The sequence below is a fragment of the Lagenorhynchus albirostris genome, chromosome 10 (genome assembly GCF_949774975.1).
Source record: "Lagenorhynchus albirostris chromosome 10, mLagAlb1.1, whole genome shotgun sequence".
Classification (NCBI taxonomy): Eukaryota; Metazoa; Chordata; class Mammalia; order Artiodactyla; family Delphinidae; genus Lagenorhynchus; species Lagenorhynchus albirostris.
The window spans coordinates 73,453,956-73,470,930 of record NC_083104.1 but is presented as its reverse complement, the minus strand read 5'-3'; the positions used below and the strand labels follow the sequence as shown (position 1 = coordinate 73,470,930).

At 35.5% G+C, this 16,975-nt stretch overlaps 1 protein-coding gene across 5 annotated transcripts in view; it reads left to right on the top strand.

Moving 5' to 3' along the window:
• The window catches only part of SUPT3H (SPT3 homolog, SAGA and STAGA complex component), a 449,170-nt gene that overhangs the window by 279,443 nt on the left and 152,752 nt on the right, over positions 1–16,975 (top strand). For all 5 annotated transcript variants that reach the window (XM_060163028.1, XM_060163030.1, XM_060163029.1 and 2 more), the window contains exons 5-6: positions 2,977–3,067; positions 7,963–8,102. In XM_060163028.1, the coding sequence (XP_060019011.1) occupies positions 2,977–3,067; positions 7,963–8,102 (231 nt within the window). The remainder of the gene's footprint in view (positions 1–2,976; positions 3,068–7,962; positions 8,103–16,975) is intronic.

The window sequence follows — 16,975 nt, the reverse complement described above, 5'->3', positions numbered from 1 at the left end:
CATAATGTTCACTAGATATTGACCAGGTGCTTTGTTTTGGTAACTGGGATATAACTAAGTGGCATATTTATTTTTCTTCTAATTTTATACAGGCTTTCATAGAATAGTTTTTTCACTTGAAATACAAAGTTTTTTCTGTGACACTGGTTAAAAGGAAAAAAGCAAATCAATCAAGATGAATATTGTATAAGATAAATATACACCATAATATCTAGGTTTTTTAATAGTTAAAGATCTATCTTTCTTACTCTTTGAACTCTGGCATTAAAATATTTATGCTGGTATTTACATGTATAATTTTGTCATAACTATCTTCCAAGAGTAGCTAGTTTGAAAATATTTTGTGACATTTTGCATGTTTTTAATAAAATTTTCATCTGAAAGTTACATGTGGAAAAACTAACTGAATAACCACAGCATGTTATGGTAGACTCTAACCCAAGTGAGCACGCGGTGCTTAGTTCCTAATGTTCCATCTTTCATTTCTCCATTGTTTTCCCCTGGCATTTTAATTACATTTACCCATTTTTGTATGTTTGTGGCTCTGGTTTTTATCAGAAGGCATCCCATCTGACCTTCTGGATATCCTGGTTAACATTCTTTCTGTGATACCCAGTTACTTTATATCTGTGAAAGCTTTCCTTCTGACTGACTGGAGATTGACTAAACTTGGATACCTAAACTTCTCTTCCTTCTGCAGTGGGATTCAGAGATCTACAAATTGCACCTCGACCAGTCTACCATTAAATTTTATAAATTTTTAGTTCATTAACTCTTATATGGTATGAGGACTATAAAGAGAAAAGAAATGTATTCACTATCAAGAAGCTATAATCTGGTTTAGGAAATCTGCATGATTTAGTTGAAGAAGCATTTTGAGACTCACAGCATTTTAAGGTTGTGTGATTAGATTGGAGAGGCTGTAGGATTTGTTGAAGTGGAGGTTTCTGCCTAGGGTGAGACTCATGCAGCTGTATGCAGCTATATGTAGAATGGAACTAACCAGGATGCAGGCTCAGTAATCAAGGCAAACTGTGATTAGTATGATGGCTCTGAAAGTGGATGGGAAGGAAGAATTCAGAGAGATGGTGAAGAGTAAGAATGTTCAGGATTTAGTGACTTCATTAGGAAGACGGGGAAGTAGGCACCATATAGCAGTGGTGCTGTGAGGAAAGAGCCTGAAGGTGCCGTTGGCAGGAACAGGGACCTTGAGCCAAGATCCTTTACGAAGGCAGCTGGAGGGCAGTGGAGTTCGCATCAGTACTTTACAGAATATGTCCAGTCAGTTTTTCTTTTCCATCGACAGAGGTAAACAAGCCAGCACAAAAAATAGTCCACATTGACACTTTTTCCTGCCTTTCGGGGAAGTCAAAGTTTTAAATCCTATGGAAACTTCAGGAATACACACTGATTGTCAAAACCCTTCTATTGTCTAGAAGGACTGTTAATCAGAACCTTTTTAGCAACCAAGAGCCTAGCTGTAATATGATAGTTGCCAGTATTCTCATCTTTCTCCTCAAAATAATAATTTTATTTATATGCTGGTGTGTTCCAAACAGAACTTAAAGTAGTTTACATGACTGTAATATAAGACAAAATAAAATCTAAAGTACTGAATTTTCAGGAATCAGAGGAAAGAGAAAAAAAGGATAGCAAACACCTATATACAGGTATATGTTTTTTCTCTTAATAATGCTGGTTTATATTCAAGCAGAAGTCATTGACTGCCTATTGTGTTTTCCATACTGCACTAGGCAGCTTCACTCATTTTCTCATTTATTCCTCACAATAGTCCTCTAAGGTAAGTACTTTACTTACTTTGTAAATAAGGAAACTGGGGTTCAGAGGTCATGTTCTACTTCTGGTCCTGCTATAAGCTTCAGTTGTGAGACTATCTTTAACCTCGGTTTCCCTATATATAAAAAGGAGATGATTATATTTGTCTGTATCTCAGGGCTATTGAAAATTTCAAATAGAATGCATGTAAAAGAGCTTTGTAAAATACAATTTATTTCAGCTGTCATTAGGAATCTTAAACATGAAGACCAGGAACCAGTAATAATCCATTCTAAATGTAAGCATACAACAGATGACGAAGTATTATCAGTTACTTTTAAAGTTAAACAGTATTATAGTCTTCTAATAAACCTAAAGAAAGCCATCATTAAGACTCAACTATCATTCATCAGCTTTGAGTTTCATAAAAATATGTTTCTCAGATTACAGAATGTTTTCCAGAAATAAAAAACATAAACCAACTCTTCTAAATAAAAGAAAAGATTCTCAGAGAATAAAAAAACAATAAAAAGGAGAGTGCTTGGCTTTTTAAAGCAGTTGTTACAAACTCCTTGTCTAGCTGTTTGTAAATCATTTTAAAAAATAAAATTTGGTTCTGAATGTGTACAAAATTCCATAAAGTCAGTATTTGCGGCATAGTGTGGAAAGTTTATCACAATCTTCAGAAGGAATTTAACCAAAAAAACCCCCAAAACAAAAATCATTGTGATTCTGGAGTATCTGGATACTTGCAAATGAAAAGTGCTTTTAAAAATGCTAGTGTTGGGGCTTCCCTGGTGGCGCAGTGGTTGACAGTCCGCCTGCCGATGCACGGGACACGGGTTCGTGCCCCGGTCCGGGAAGATCCCACATGCCGCAGAGCGGCTGGGCCCGTGAGCCATGGCCGCTGAGCCTGCGCGTCCGGAGCCTGCGCTCCGCAACGGGAGAGGCCACAACAGTGAGAGGCCCGTGTACCGCAAAAAAAAATAAAATAAAATTAAAAAATGCTAGTGTTGTAGCTTTTATGTTTAATTTGATGACTAAATTTTGTATTCACAGTACTATGCTGAGAATTGCTATATCCCCCCCACAGTGATCCTGGGGTACACGTTATTAAATTTAGTTATCATAGTAGTCTTTAATCAATAAAACGAATGTATGTGTAAGGTTTTTTATTTACTTATTTCATATTTTTAATAGAAAAAACTTAGAAGACTGCTAAAATACATGTTTTTCCGAGACTACAAATCAAAGATTGTCAAAGGCATCGACGAGGATGATCTTCTGGAAGGTAACTTAAAGCACTAAGCTAAAACCAGTACAACACATGTATGCTGATGACACATTTATACAATGTCAATGTAGATATTCCCATCAGAGTAGAATATATGTACTTCTGTTAAATAATGTAGTTTAGAAACTGTGTAGATATTTATATAGTTGGCAGTTAAATCTTGTATTTTCCAATTATGTGACTTCAGAGTAATCTGGTATTTTAATTCTTTTTTTAATAAAATGACCTGCTTTACACCAGAATGTCATGCAACTAAGAAAATTGTGTTGATTTAAAACATAATTGATTTTAGCAAGCATAATTTTTCTGTCCTGAATGGAGGGAGCCAGAACTTTTATATTTTTGAAATTGGCATGTATGTTTTTTTGTTAATTTATTATACAAAGTATCTGATATGTCTTATAATGTAAAGTCACCTCATTTTAATGTGTTATTTCTGTGCTGTTTGAAATCTAACAAAAAGTCTGACACAGAATGGGAAATTTTCCTTAGCTGATTTTCCAACTCAATTCCCCATTTTAGGATATTTAAAGAAAATATTTATGTTGCAAAATCAAATAGTGATAAGCTGAAAATAGATAATTATTAAATAATACTTATTAATCAAAATAAATATGTTGTATTTTTGAAGTAATTCATCTATTTTGTATTGAATATAGTCACTGCATGGTAGTATCCTTTGCTGGTAGATACACTGCTAAAGTAGCTAAACAAACTCTACTGTATTCAGAAGAATTCCAGAAAATTGCTCAAAACCAACTGAATCAAAAAACAACAAAAACCAACTGAAGAGTTAACTAACTTTGAAAGAGACCCAGTTACTCTCATTGATCCTCAGTAAGTCAGCAAGTGTAATGGCCATGCCAAAAAAAATTCTGATCAAATGTCTAATCAGTGTTGTCTATTTAGTATTCCTGCAGTTCTCATAGAATTTAACTCCAAATGAATTTAATGCTTCCCTTTATGGAGAGCATAAAGAATCTAGACTTGGAGCAAAACAGACCTAAATTCCTATTAATCCCAGTTCTCTGCTTTCTTTCTATGTGTCCCTGAGGGTCAGTTTTCTCATTTGTAAGTCATAAATTATACTACTGACCATGAGAGTTCAACATAATGTATGAAAAGCACCTGATACATTCCCACCACTGAATAAGTGATAGCTGTTAATACTATGCTTTGAATACCAAGCTCAGAGTAGTGAGACTAGTATTCCGTTTTATATCATATCAGTTTTATGTCCTCACCTCCTTATTTATTTCAAACCTCTCCTCTTTATCATTTAAATTTTCTAATCTTGTGTGTCTCATATAAAGTTTTAAAATACAGTTGACCCTTGAACAATGCAGGGGTTAGGGGTGCCAACTGTCTGAACAGTCAAATCTGCCTGTAACTTTACAGTTGGCCCTCCATGTATGCGGTTCCACGTCCCCAGATTCAACCAACCTCATAGAGTCACGTACTGTAGTACGTATTTAATGAAAAAAATTCATGTGTAAGTGGATACACGCGGTTCAAACCTGTGTTCTTCAAGGATTCACTGTAGTTGATATAATTTGTAAGGTAAAATACTCAGGTAAAATACATCTAATACTGAGATGGGAGTTCTAGAGTGGCCTTGTGAGGAATGTGGTAGACTCTTTTCCCAGTGAAACACATTTAACTGGTGAACATTTTAAAAATAATAGTTTAAAATCTTTAGAAATTGTCCTAAGGGCAGACAGCAAATGGAGGAACATATTCAAAAAAATCTACTAAATCTCATTAAGAACAATGAGACTCTGTTGTGTTTGAGCCACAATATACTCCCCTCATTTCTCTCCTCCTCTCCCACCCTGCTGCCCCAGATCAAAATGATAGAAGCTTTACTCTGGGCAGATGTGTCCAAGAACCATGGACATCTGCTTCTGTACCTCCCAATCTAGGGTGACAGGTTCACCCCAAGAGGGGCAGGAGATCAGCATCTCTCATCTCCTTCATCTCTGTGTTGCAGACCCTCTGTGCTAGGCAAGCACAGCTAAAAGGACTGGGCCTTCCTCTCATCTTCTAGTCATAGGGAAGCTCTACCCCAGATGGACCCTGCTTGCCACATCCTGGCTTGCTCACAGGGAATAAGCTTCGCACCAGAAGAGACAAGCCTTGAAGACAAGGGGCTACCACCTCTGTCCGGATCCTCACTCTTAGATCCAGGAAAGTCTTTCAGAGAGAAGCTGCTTGCTACTCCCAACCCCAGCTCTAGTACAGAAGTACAAAGATTCATCCTGTAAGAGAGAGCCAGCCCTTAATATCAGAGAGCTCTGCAGCTCTCCCTATAGGGAATGACTATTTGGGAAAGAGCATTTGAAGTTCATGGCTAAGGGTGTTTTAAAACAATGGAGATCCTGGTGGAGGAATTAAGGGGAAGCTGGTCACTCTGTGATACTAGTAACAACAAACAAAACAGTGCACCAGCTAGAAGTTTAACAAAGGAAAGAGATAGCTAAAAAGAGTCTTCCTGGGGTCAGAGCAAAACTCAAAGGCTGGCCAACCTTGACTCTGCAGAGTGACCTGAAATCACTTAGATCAATCTGTGGAGCAATTTATGCACAAGAGTATTATCAAAACAATAGAACTGTCAGCCAGCAGTTAGTGGAAGATAACAGCTGTGTATCATACCAATAGAGTCATACCAGCCAGAAACTTAGTGGAGAGATCAGGAAAAGTGACAGTTAAAGAGAACTTGACTAAAACCACAGTCATCCCTGGTGATTGAGGAGACTGTTCTCATGCTCAAGGCTGTACCCTCTGAGGAGCAGCATCCAAGGCTGCATACCGCGAGGGAAAGAGGCTTTACTGAATTAGCCCAGCCAGGTCACTAAACAAATAAACAACCAAGCAAGCAAACAATAACAACACGCCCCAGGGAGGAGAGGGAATTATTAGCTAGAGTTGCTCCAATATATTACCTAAAATGTCCATTTTCAACAACAACAACAAAATACTGGACATTCAAAGAAACAGATATGTATGATCCATAAAAACAGGAAGAATAAGCAGACAACACAGACTGCCTTCGAGGGGGTCCAGATGTTAGGCTTAGCAGACAGAAACTAAATAGCTATTATAAATGGTTCAAAGAACTAAAAGAAACCATGTGCAAATAACAAAAGGAAGGTGTGGTTACTGTGTCTCAAAAATAGAGAATATCAATTAAGAGATAGAAATTATAGAAACAAGTGGAAATTCTGCGGTTGAAAAGTACAATGACTGACATGAAAAATTCAGTAGAGGGGCTCAATAGTAACTTTGAACTGACAGAAGGAAGAATCAGTGAACTTGAAGACAGATTATTAAAGATTATACAGTCTAAAGAACAAATAGAAAAAAGAATGAAGAAAAATTAATAGTGTTTCAGAAAAATATGAGACACCATTAAGTGAACCAGTGTATGCAATGGGACTACAGAAGGGAAGAAAAAAAAGAGCAGAAAAAATATTCAAGGAAATAACGATGGAAAACTTCTCAACTTTGATGAAAATTATTAATCACATTCAAACAGCTCAGCAAGCTCCAAGTAGGATAAACTTATAGCAATCCATACTCAGACACATTCTAGTAGAAATGCTGAAAGGCAAAGACAAAAAGAAAATCGTGAAAGGCAAGAGAAAATCACCTCATCAAATACAGTGGAACCTCAACAATATTAACAGCCGACTTCTCATTAACAATGCAGGTCAGATAGCAGTGGGATGACGTATTCCAAATGCTGAAAAGAAAAACTGTCAACAACAAATATGTCAAGAAACATGTTCAGCAAAACTGTGTTTCAAAAATGAAGGCAAAATAAAGATATTCTCAGATACACAAAAACTGGAGAATGTTTTTGCTAGCAGACCCATATAAAAAATACTAAAGGAAGTTATTCTGGCTGAAAGCAAGTTGTACCAGACAATAATTTGAATCCACACCTACACACATCACACACACACGCACACATACACACACACACACAACAAAGAGTATCTAAAAGGTAATTATGTAGGTAAATATAAGAGAATATAGAATTGTGTTATTTATTTTCCTTTCTTAATAGATTTAAAAGCAATTGTATAAAACAAGATATATAATTGTAATATTGTGTCTATAATATATAGATGTATAATATATTTGATAGTAGCAACATAATTGAGGTGGGTGGTAACAAAACTGTATCGGAGTAAGGAGTGACAGGCATTTTTTCACTCTAAGATGTTTGGGTTGTCTTTATTTGGTATAGGAGCACACAATTTGTCACATTAAAAAATAATGTAGCTCTTCCTCACTAATTCACACTGATACTTTTGTGTATTAAACTGTATTAATTACCTTTTGCAACATTACTTTCCTTCCTGACTTTTTGCAGTAACTTTCTCAGAGTTATGTTTTGCTTTTAAATAAGTATGGTAGTTTTATCTCTTATGAGAAAAAGAGTAAGATCTCATCCCATAGGTTTCAAATATATTGCCACAGTAGTGTACCTAGTATTTTCTTCTTTTAATTTCATGTCTCAATCCTGATGTTTTTTATTTATGTCTTTGTTTTTATTTACTTTCTTAATTAGGCTTGCTGTAGCAGGATTCTTTTTCCAAATCTGAGAGTCTTTCCTTTTTTTTTTTGTAAGGAATTTTAATCCATTCACACTTATTGTGCTAATTGATCATTTGGTTTTATTCTCTCAATCTTATTCATGACATAAATAGATGATTTAATTCTGCATGACTTATGCTTTTGTTTTGGATACAAGGATTCTCCTTACGAAGACTATTATGAGAGAATTCCAGTTCTGAATTTTATATGCAGTATTCAATACATATGATTGGGGCAGATGTAAACCTATTTAAGAACATTTCTTTTTTCCTTCCCTTATCTTCATGAAGACAAATTGAGTGGCAGTAATAATGCGAACAAAAGACAAAAAATCGCTCAAGACTTTCTCAACTCCATTGACCAAACAGGAGAACTCTTGGCAATGTTTGAAGATGATGAAATTGATGAAGTTAAACAAGAAAGAATGGAGGTATAGTACATGCTTCCCTTTTTAGGGTAATAGAATAACTGCAGTGCATATACTATTTGGTTCTATTCTTATGTTCTTTAAATGTGGTCTGAAATGTCCAAATCAGTGGTTTCATGTCTGAAGGCAGCATTGTGTAGTGGAGTAACCCTGGAAAGGATGTTAAACTCTGCCTTCATAGCTGGCTTTGGGAAACAACTTCAGTTTTCTGTTTCTTTGTTTCCTCCTTTGAATATGAGTAGGTTTCCCTAAGCTTCCTTCTGGATCTTACTTTTACTGAAACTATTTTATTCCATAGAAGCTAGTTTATAATTAAATATTTACTTAGTTTTTGTACCAAACCATCCAGTTATCTTTGTGGACAAAGGTAATCCTTACTGCTTTTGCGTTGGCATATAGTGTGAAGAGCTATTTTTCCAGCTGTAGTTGCAGCCTCTGGTTGGACTCACCAGATAAGGTAGGATCCAGGGCAATTCCATGCTTTATATCACTGTAAAACACAGTTAGTGACATGTGTTTGGATTCCCTGGGTATGTTTTAACAATGAATATGAAAATTGTATGCCTTCTATTTACCCTAGCTTTCTATTCATAAAATGGTTTCCTTAAATACTTGTGGAAAAATAAAAGTAGTGATTGATTTCATCTGAGTGCCTTCTAAAATATAAGGCATTATTCTTATCATTCTTATTCTTATAATACTTTTACATGTAAAAAAACAAACCTCCATTTTTCCCCTTCTCTTTAAATTGGTCAAGAGAGGTAATTCCAGAGCTCCGAAAGATCGTGCTAAGTGCTGACTTTATCATAGTCTCTGTGCATGCTAAAAATATAATTATTTCATGTTAAATTTTGGAGGAAGTCCAATAGACATATATGCTTTATAAAATTTAACCACCTTCTTTAAAGAATTAGTATGCTTAGATCATGAACTGTGATCTAAAGGCAATGTTCTTCTTAGGTATCAATTACCTTAGAAATGTGTGGTTATCTTGGTTTGAGGCAACTGCAAATGATTTTAGTTCGCCTTGGGCCAAAAACATGCTAAGTTGTCCAAAGCAGATGATAAACATGTATTTCTGATGTCATTATGGCCTAAACAGGATATGATTGTTTCGTGGCATGGTTTCACTTACGATGCATTACACAGAGAGCAAATATTGTTTATGCTTTATTTTTTAAACATTTTTATATTATACAAACGGGCATTAAGAAAAATTTATTAAGGAAGGACTCTACAGAAAACAGTAGTAAAATTGAACAAGTAGCTTTTCAGTTTTGACAGGAAGATCTCTGTCAACCACGCCTGTTGCCCGGAAGGGCATTTCACAGTCAAGGAGAAGGGAAGAAATGGAGCATGTTGTAACACTGAGCTCATAATAGCAGGCTACTGTAGGCCTGGAAGAGTGATGAGCCAGTAAGGTACAAGTTCAAGTAAATAAAATATTTGGAAGTGCAGGATAGAAAAAGCTTGGGAGCTTATGTGGTTTATATTTCTCTCCCTGTAGTTATATTGTATATTACATAGTGGTAACCAGGATAATAAAATATCAATAGTTGATAAAAATAGTTACAAGAAAGTCAGCTTCACCTATACAATAAAAATTAGATTGGCAGTTTCTCTAAGCTTTGTATCATAACTAAAATCTCTAACCAGGATAACAAAGAGTAGTTTTGAGATTCTGTTCATCCAAATAACAGAGTTTAAACTGGATAAAAAAATGCTGAACTTGTAGACATAACTATAGACAGTAAAAAGTGGAACCGTTAAGAGCATAGGCCTTGCCTGCTTCTAATTTGACAGGTTATAGTTTCAAGCGTAAACCACAACTGTGGCAGTCCATATGAAACCACTTTGGACTCACAGACTGCAATCCCTTGCTTTTAAAGTGCAGTAGAATAATCAGTCCTGGCATCACTCAGTGATTTAATTTTCCTCTAAGCATCACTTACAGTTGTAGAAACTTTGTTTACTACCTTCTCCCCTAGAATGTATGAAAATGGTATAGACCTACCAACAAAGCTTGTTATTGGTTTTTTTTTCTTTTTTCTTTTCTTTTATTTAAATGTAATTTAGAAGAGAAAAAAATTTATAGATACAAGCTCGCTTGGGACCCTAGATTTTTCTCAGAATATTGAGCAAGCATATGAAAAACTGAGTTCTTTCCCATTGTTTTCAGCTGATTTCTGTGTGTGCCTGGCTTTGTGTTTTACTCATAATTTACTTCATTAAGTATTATGTGATTTGAAATATAAAAAATGTCTGAATTTTTATATCCATTTCTACTTGCTAGTCCATTATCATATTAAGTTAACTAACGCTTACTTACCCCATTTGTTTTTCTCCAGCACCAAATTTTTAACACTTTGGTGTGTGTGTAGTAGAGATCTGTGATCCATGACCTCTGAAGACCCTTCTAAATTATCAAGTAAAGATTAAATAATGTTCAGAATTGCTTTAGTGTATTTGAGGGGCTGGGAAAGAGAAGCAGGGGAATGATAAGCATAATACATATAAATGCTCACAGCTCCCCTCCAACCACCCCTCAGACCCCCTAAACCCACCCCAGAGTGACCCACGTGTGTTTGCTGTTGATCCTGTTTCTCACGTTCTAAATTTTTGAGATCTAATCAACTAAATGTGACTGAGTCAACCAAAGGCCAAGGAAGGGTCACTAAAGCCTGCAGGTAGCTTTGTGTTTTCTTACCAGAGGACCTGTGGTCACTCACAGAAGAGCTTGCCTAAAACCCTACTGCTCTCCTGTGAAGGAACTTGGAGAAGCTCAAGTTTGTCATTAATCAAGTAAAATATCTGGGCTACTGAACTGCTAGGTTTTGTGAAGAAGATGTAAATAAGGAACGCCTAAAAAATTGGGTGAGCTCTCTACCTTCTGACTAACCCTCAAACTGGTAAAATAAACAGGAGAACAAAGATTAGAGCTCACCAAAGAGCAGCCTTTAAACAGCGTAGGGGGCTGAAAATCCCCAGTGACTGTTTATCTTGTGTTTTCAAGTTAGAAGCCTAATCCTGGAATCTAGAGAAAAAGCAGAATGGAATACATAAAATGTAAGGCAGCCTAAAAATTGTTTAATTGACCGAAAGTTGAGTAAGATCCCAGGTGGTCATCTGAATTTAACCTGAAGTGACTAGTCATAGATTTTTAAATACAAAGTTTCTCGTAAAGGTTGAATGATCACAGAAATCAGGTATACCATTCAGTTATGCTCTAAGTGTAATAAGCTTATGATCCCTGGGGGTTTTGGTCCTAGTGTTATAGTTTTTGGAGCTAGGTAGACTGGAACCTCGTTGAGAGAGGTGGTTGACTATAGAAGTTCTCCTGTTTATGAAATGTGGTAGTTCAGCACTTCCCCTTTTCTATCTGTCGTGGTTTTTATAGTTATAAAGTAAAGTAAAATAAAATGCCTTCAAGACTGAGTTGAAATATAATATCTTAGATAAGATTTATCACAAAAAGGCTAATCCCAATAAGATAAATGTTTACAAATACCAAAAACATTGAAAAGATTGAGTTAAAAAACTGAAACCCAAAACAAAGTTTAAAATATACATATATATGGGATTAAGAAATGCAGAATTTATATACTAGAGAGATATAGTTTATATACATATGTACATTCATGATATATATAAATATGCATATATATTTACACACATGCATATACTATGCCTACATGTGTATATATGCCTACATGTGTACATGTGTACGTATGTATCTTCCAAAACCCATCCCACCCACAGCAGCTGATAGAATGACATGCCCTGATTGGCTTAGCCTAAGTCATATGCTCCATCTCCAAAGAGGGTACAGTTAACCTCTGTAAAAGCGTGGATCCCTGAAGCTTTCGCAAGAAGGAATAGATGCTGGCAAGGCAGCCACGAGGGTTCTTAAGTGTAAAGTACCTCTGTGTTATGTGTAAGAATTGAGAGTGGTGCATCACAATCTTGACTCTCTGCTCAGATCTCTGGGAAGTTTTCCCGAAGAGACAGCATGTTAGAATGAGTGGAAATCATTTTCTTTGGATTCAGGCAAACCATGCATCCATCCTTTCACTCTTTAATTCATTCAGCATTTATTAGAGCTTCTTTTGTAAATCAGTCACTATTTCTAGGTCCTGAGGTTATGACTATAAAAAAACAAAATATGGATTCTGCCCTCACAATCCTTTAGTAGTAACTGGCAAATCAAAAGGTAACTAAGTACTCTGGTGAGGGGAATACAAGCCCAATAAATGGTTGCCATTTTTATTATTATTACGCTATTTGATCTTGAATTTTGAACCCTCTAGGTGGGTTATTGGTTGTGTGATGGAGCCATGTATATTCTATTTCACTTGATATTTTATTTGAAATTTTGTTTATCCTGAAGTAAAGCACATTACATCTTCAAGAAATTTTTGATCATTAACTTCAGACAGGTCCATAGAATTAACTTCAGTGTGGTTTGCTGAAGAGGGCACAGAACAGAAAAATGAGAAGTAGGCTCCATTTTAAAACCTGAAATAGTGTAATACGTCAGGATTAGTTTCTGAAAGAGATTCAAGAGAACACATCAGTATGTCTTTTATTCTTTTGAAAGTAACTTCTGTTCAGATAATTTAAAAATACTCTATGAAATCATTCTTCAGGGAATATTAATAGAAATACCACCCAAAACCTTTGGTAATTCTAGCTACACAGAGCAGAATTAATGTAATTTAGTATATGTTTTTCTGGCCTAGAAACTGCAGAACAGGGAGTATTACGTGACTTTAGGAGAACCCAAAGTTTGGTGTAATGTGGAGCTCTGAAACTGATTTCCAACTCTATCAAACTACTTTTTATCCACACCTTCTGATTATGTAATGGTAGAGATCTGTATATTCATTGCCATAAAACATCTGAAGAAGACATTTTTCAATTAATGACATGAAAAGTAAGTTACAGATCTTATAAAAATAGAACACTCCCTAACTCTTACCCAGGTACTTATCGTTCTATAGCTTAACACATCAGATTTGACAGATGGTTCTCAAGGGATTCTTTTAGGCTTTTCTTAACCATGTGAACTCTGGGCTCTTAACCATGTGAACTGAGGGTAGAGTCAGACTTCTGCTTTGCTCAGAGTGCCCACATACCAGGTGTGAAGCTAGAAGTGCTTGGGTGGTGGCGGTAGTAGTTTAATCAGTCTCTTGGGTTATGCTTTGCTATAGAAAAATTTTAGAACAAGATCAGTCAAATAACTACCATCTTTATGATAAAATATTTAGCATCACTTCCATTTTTGTCTTCCACCCTCAGACCCATTTCGAATTTTTTACTATTTAGTGTGGGTGAAATTTAAAAGATTCTTCTCCCTGCCCTTTCCCTAGTCTATTGAGGAGTAAAATACATTGTAACAGCATTGAAGCAGTACTCATAGTAGTCATATTTCCTTTAATCCAAATCAGGGCTTATGATCCGATGTCCACAAGTATCTTTTGTTATGGAGACAGCATATTTTAAATCAGGCCTTGGTAGTAAAACATAGGAACAGTGATTGCCATTCACTTCCACCTTCCCCACCGAGGAGTTTCAGCTTCAGTAAAGTAGAGAATCCTTTCCAGGGTGAAGATATGCACCAGTACTGCACACTGATCATCCGTGTCTCCCAGCGCTGATGTGCCGGCGTGGGCCTTACTGCGCTGCACTGTTCAGTCTTGCTAAGTGGATATTCGACTAGCACATCTGAATATACTGTCCAGTTAAGTTTTTAATAGAATCAATCAATATTTTCTTTCTCAAATAATTTCCGTTTGTCCTTTTGAAAATGAAACCCTTCTCTTTTAAAAGATACATTTCAAGGGGTTTTCGCAGAGATCACTCCACCAGCTTGTTTATAAAACACCTTGGCGGGGAAGAGTTTTAAAATATCATCGAATTTCAGAACGCCACAGGATTTACCACTAATTTACATTTAATGTTTGTAGTTCTCGAGTTGTGGCTGTTGTAATAACCAAAATGTTTTTTCCCTGAATATTTTGTAGATTATGTTTCCCGATTCTTTCTCCTTCACCCACATTCCCCACAGTAGGCGGGCAGATTGTTGTTACACAGTCTGGCCTTTTTTTATCTTATTGGTTTAATCGCAACAAGTTAGTCCTTCTAAATATGAAAATAAATTTATTCTGTGGAAAGAGTTTTGTCTTTTTAACGCTATCACTTCTTTTGTGGCATTAACAGATCATTAGTTGTTTGGTATAGATAATTACCCTCTATCCCTTCATTTATTTGCTGCCTTAACATCAGCTCTTATTGTTCACCACTGTATGGGAAATCATGCAAATCAGGCTGCTTAATGCAATTAGACTTATTCTTAGCTCATTGTATTCCTCATTTAGAATTCTGGAGTAAGCTGTAAATATTTAGTGATCCGTGTAATCTGTTGCATGTGGATGTCTGTTGGGAACTCTCCTTTTCACAAGCATTGGTCCGAAGGACAGATCAGGTGCTGCCAGGTTTCTGCTTTTCATGACTCCATTTTCTACAGTAGAAACTTAAGTCCTTAACACATTATTCATGCATCTTTCATGATCTGGCCCCAACAGACTTTTTCATCTTCATCTCCCACCATTCCTGCTGCCCCCGCTTTTCCCATATTACCTCCCAAAAGGCACATGTACACACACATACACACACACACACAACCACCACCAGCACACACTATTTAAGGAACCCCCTCGGACTTATAGTTCCCTAAATAGGCATTCAGCTTTTCTTCCCTTCCCCTGAGCTTTCTCTATCTGGCAGCATCTCAGTTCTGATATTTTAGTATGTGATAGATTGTAACTAGTAGTTTTTTTCTTAGTTTGACTTACTAAATAAGGTCCTTGAAAGCATGGACTTATTTTATTTACTTTCATATCTTCTGTACCCAGCACAGTGCCTTGAACATTACAAACTTTCATTAAATATTTGTCCAAATATGGTGAATAAAATAGGTGATATATGCAAGTATTATTAATCTATCCTTTGGATGATCTGAATTTCTTTTCTCTTTTGCTTAAAGAATGCAGTTTCTGGGTGTATAAAGTTAGTCTTTTCTTCTGATTCACGTAGGATTACAAAGAAAGCTATAGATCTTTATGAAATTTTTGTGTCAGGAGCTCTTCAACACATCTTTTACAGGTGCTTTCCAGTTGCTAATAGTTTTCATTGCTTGAATAACTTCCTGCTCAAATTAGAGTAGTGGCTTTTCCACAGTTCTAGCTGTAGAAGTTCTCCTAACCACGCTGCTTCAGTATTGACCTGCAGTGTTCCGGATCTGTCTACAGGCTGATACTGAGCATCAGTTCTAATTTCAATTAGCAGACTTTTTTTTCAAATGGATCAATACCATATGTGACTATTGGTTCATTCTCTCTAGTTACCAATTCAGAACATTTGGCAGTAAATGGTATACACTTTTCCTTGTGTATTTGCTATTATAAGATCTTATGATTTAGCATCTTCAAATAATAACATATGCTTATTCACTTCTCTGATCCATTAAATATCTCCTCTGGACAATTCTTTTAGTTATTGGTTGATTTCTACTTAGAAAATATCAATAGTTTGAATTTGCATATGCCTTAGGTTACTGTTGAATTTTTTGTGGCATGGAAATTTTGCATTTCCATTCATTCTACTTCATACAATAGGAAACTTGTTTCACTCAGTCCTTCTAACACTAAGGAACAATTGACCAACAAATCACCAGATTCACAAAAGTTACTTTTGCATTTATCTGCCTCATCTACTATATTGATAAGACTGTGGGCTTGAATTTAATATTTAATTCAAATTAATATTACATTCATCATTCATTTTTACCATCACGACTTTGGCTATTATATTCAGTTACAAAGGGAAGTGTTTTGCCATACTCCCACAGTTAATAACATAGCCATGTAATGAACTTTTTAAAGTGTGGTATTTAATTTTAAAGTGACCAAATAATAACAATTTGGGCATTTTATCCTACTCTTTAAAAATATTTATTAAATCTTATTTTAAACGCCCTTTTTAAATTTTTTATTCTTTTGGTTTCCATTCTTTTGAAAATTTTAATATATCTTAGACACTCATCATTGTACAAATCAATCAACAGATTATGTTAATTCTATTAAAATTTTGTAAAAAATCTCAACCAGAATAGGTCTTTATCATTCCTCATGTTGAGTATGGTTAACTGCTGCATTTCTCAGATGAGTCTAATATCATTTGCTTAGATCAGTGGTTCCCAGTCACATGGGGAGTTGTTGTTTTTTTTAATTGGAGTATAGTTGATTTACAATGTTGTGTTAGTTTCAGGTGTACAGCAAAGTAGATCTGTTATACATGTACATATATCCACTCTTTTGGGATTGACATATACACACTACTGTATATAAAATAACTAATAAGGACCTACTGTATAGCACAGGGAACTCTTCGCAATACTTTGTAATGGCCTATATGGGAAAAGAATTTAAATTTTAAAAGTCCTTTCAAAAGTCTTTGAAGAAAAGACATCTATTTCTTGTAGTAATTCTGCACCTTAAATAGAAGACAGCCATTAATAGTGGGTTTATTGACCTGCTCTCAAATATGGAGAAGCTGTAAGTACAGAAGTGACCACCTTTGGGAAGACACACTGTGGAAAAATCCAAAATCACTGAGGTAATTGTTTTAATTTTGAAAAAATATCTTATTATATAAAAGCTCTATCAGAGCTTTTAAGTAATTTAAAATTAGACTTTATTTACCAAAATTCAGTATGTACACAAATATCTCAAAATACTTCTGTATTCCTTTGTTATATCTGTAGAAATTATCCAAGTGAGGGAGAGACTGAAAGAGGACTAAGAAGAGAGGGAGGG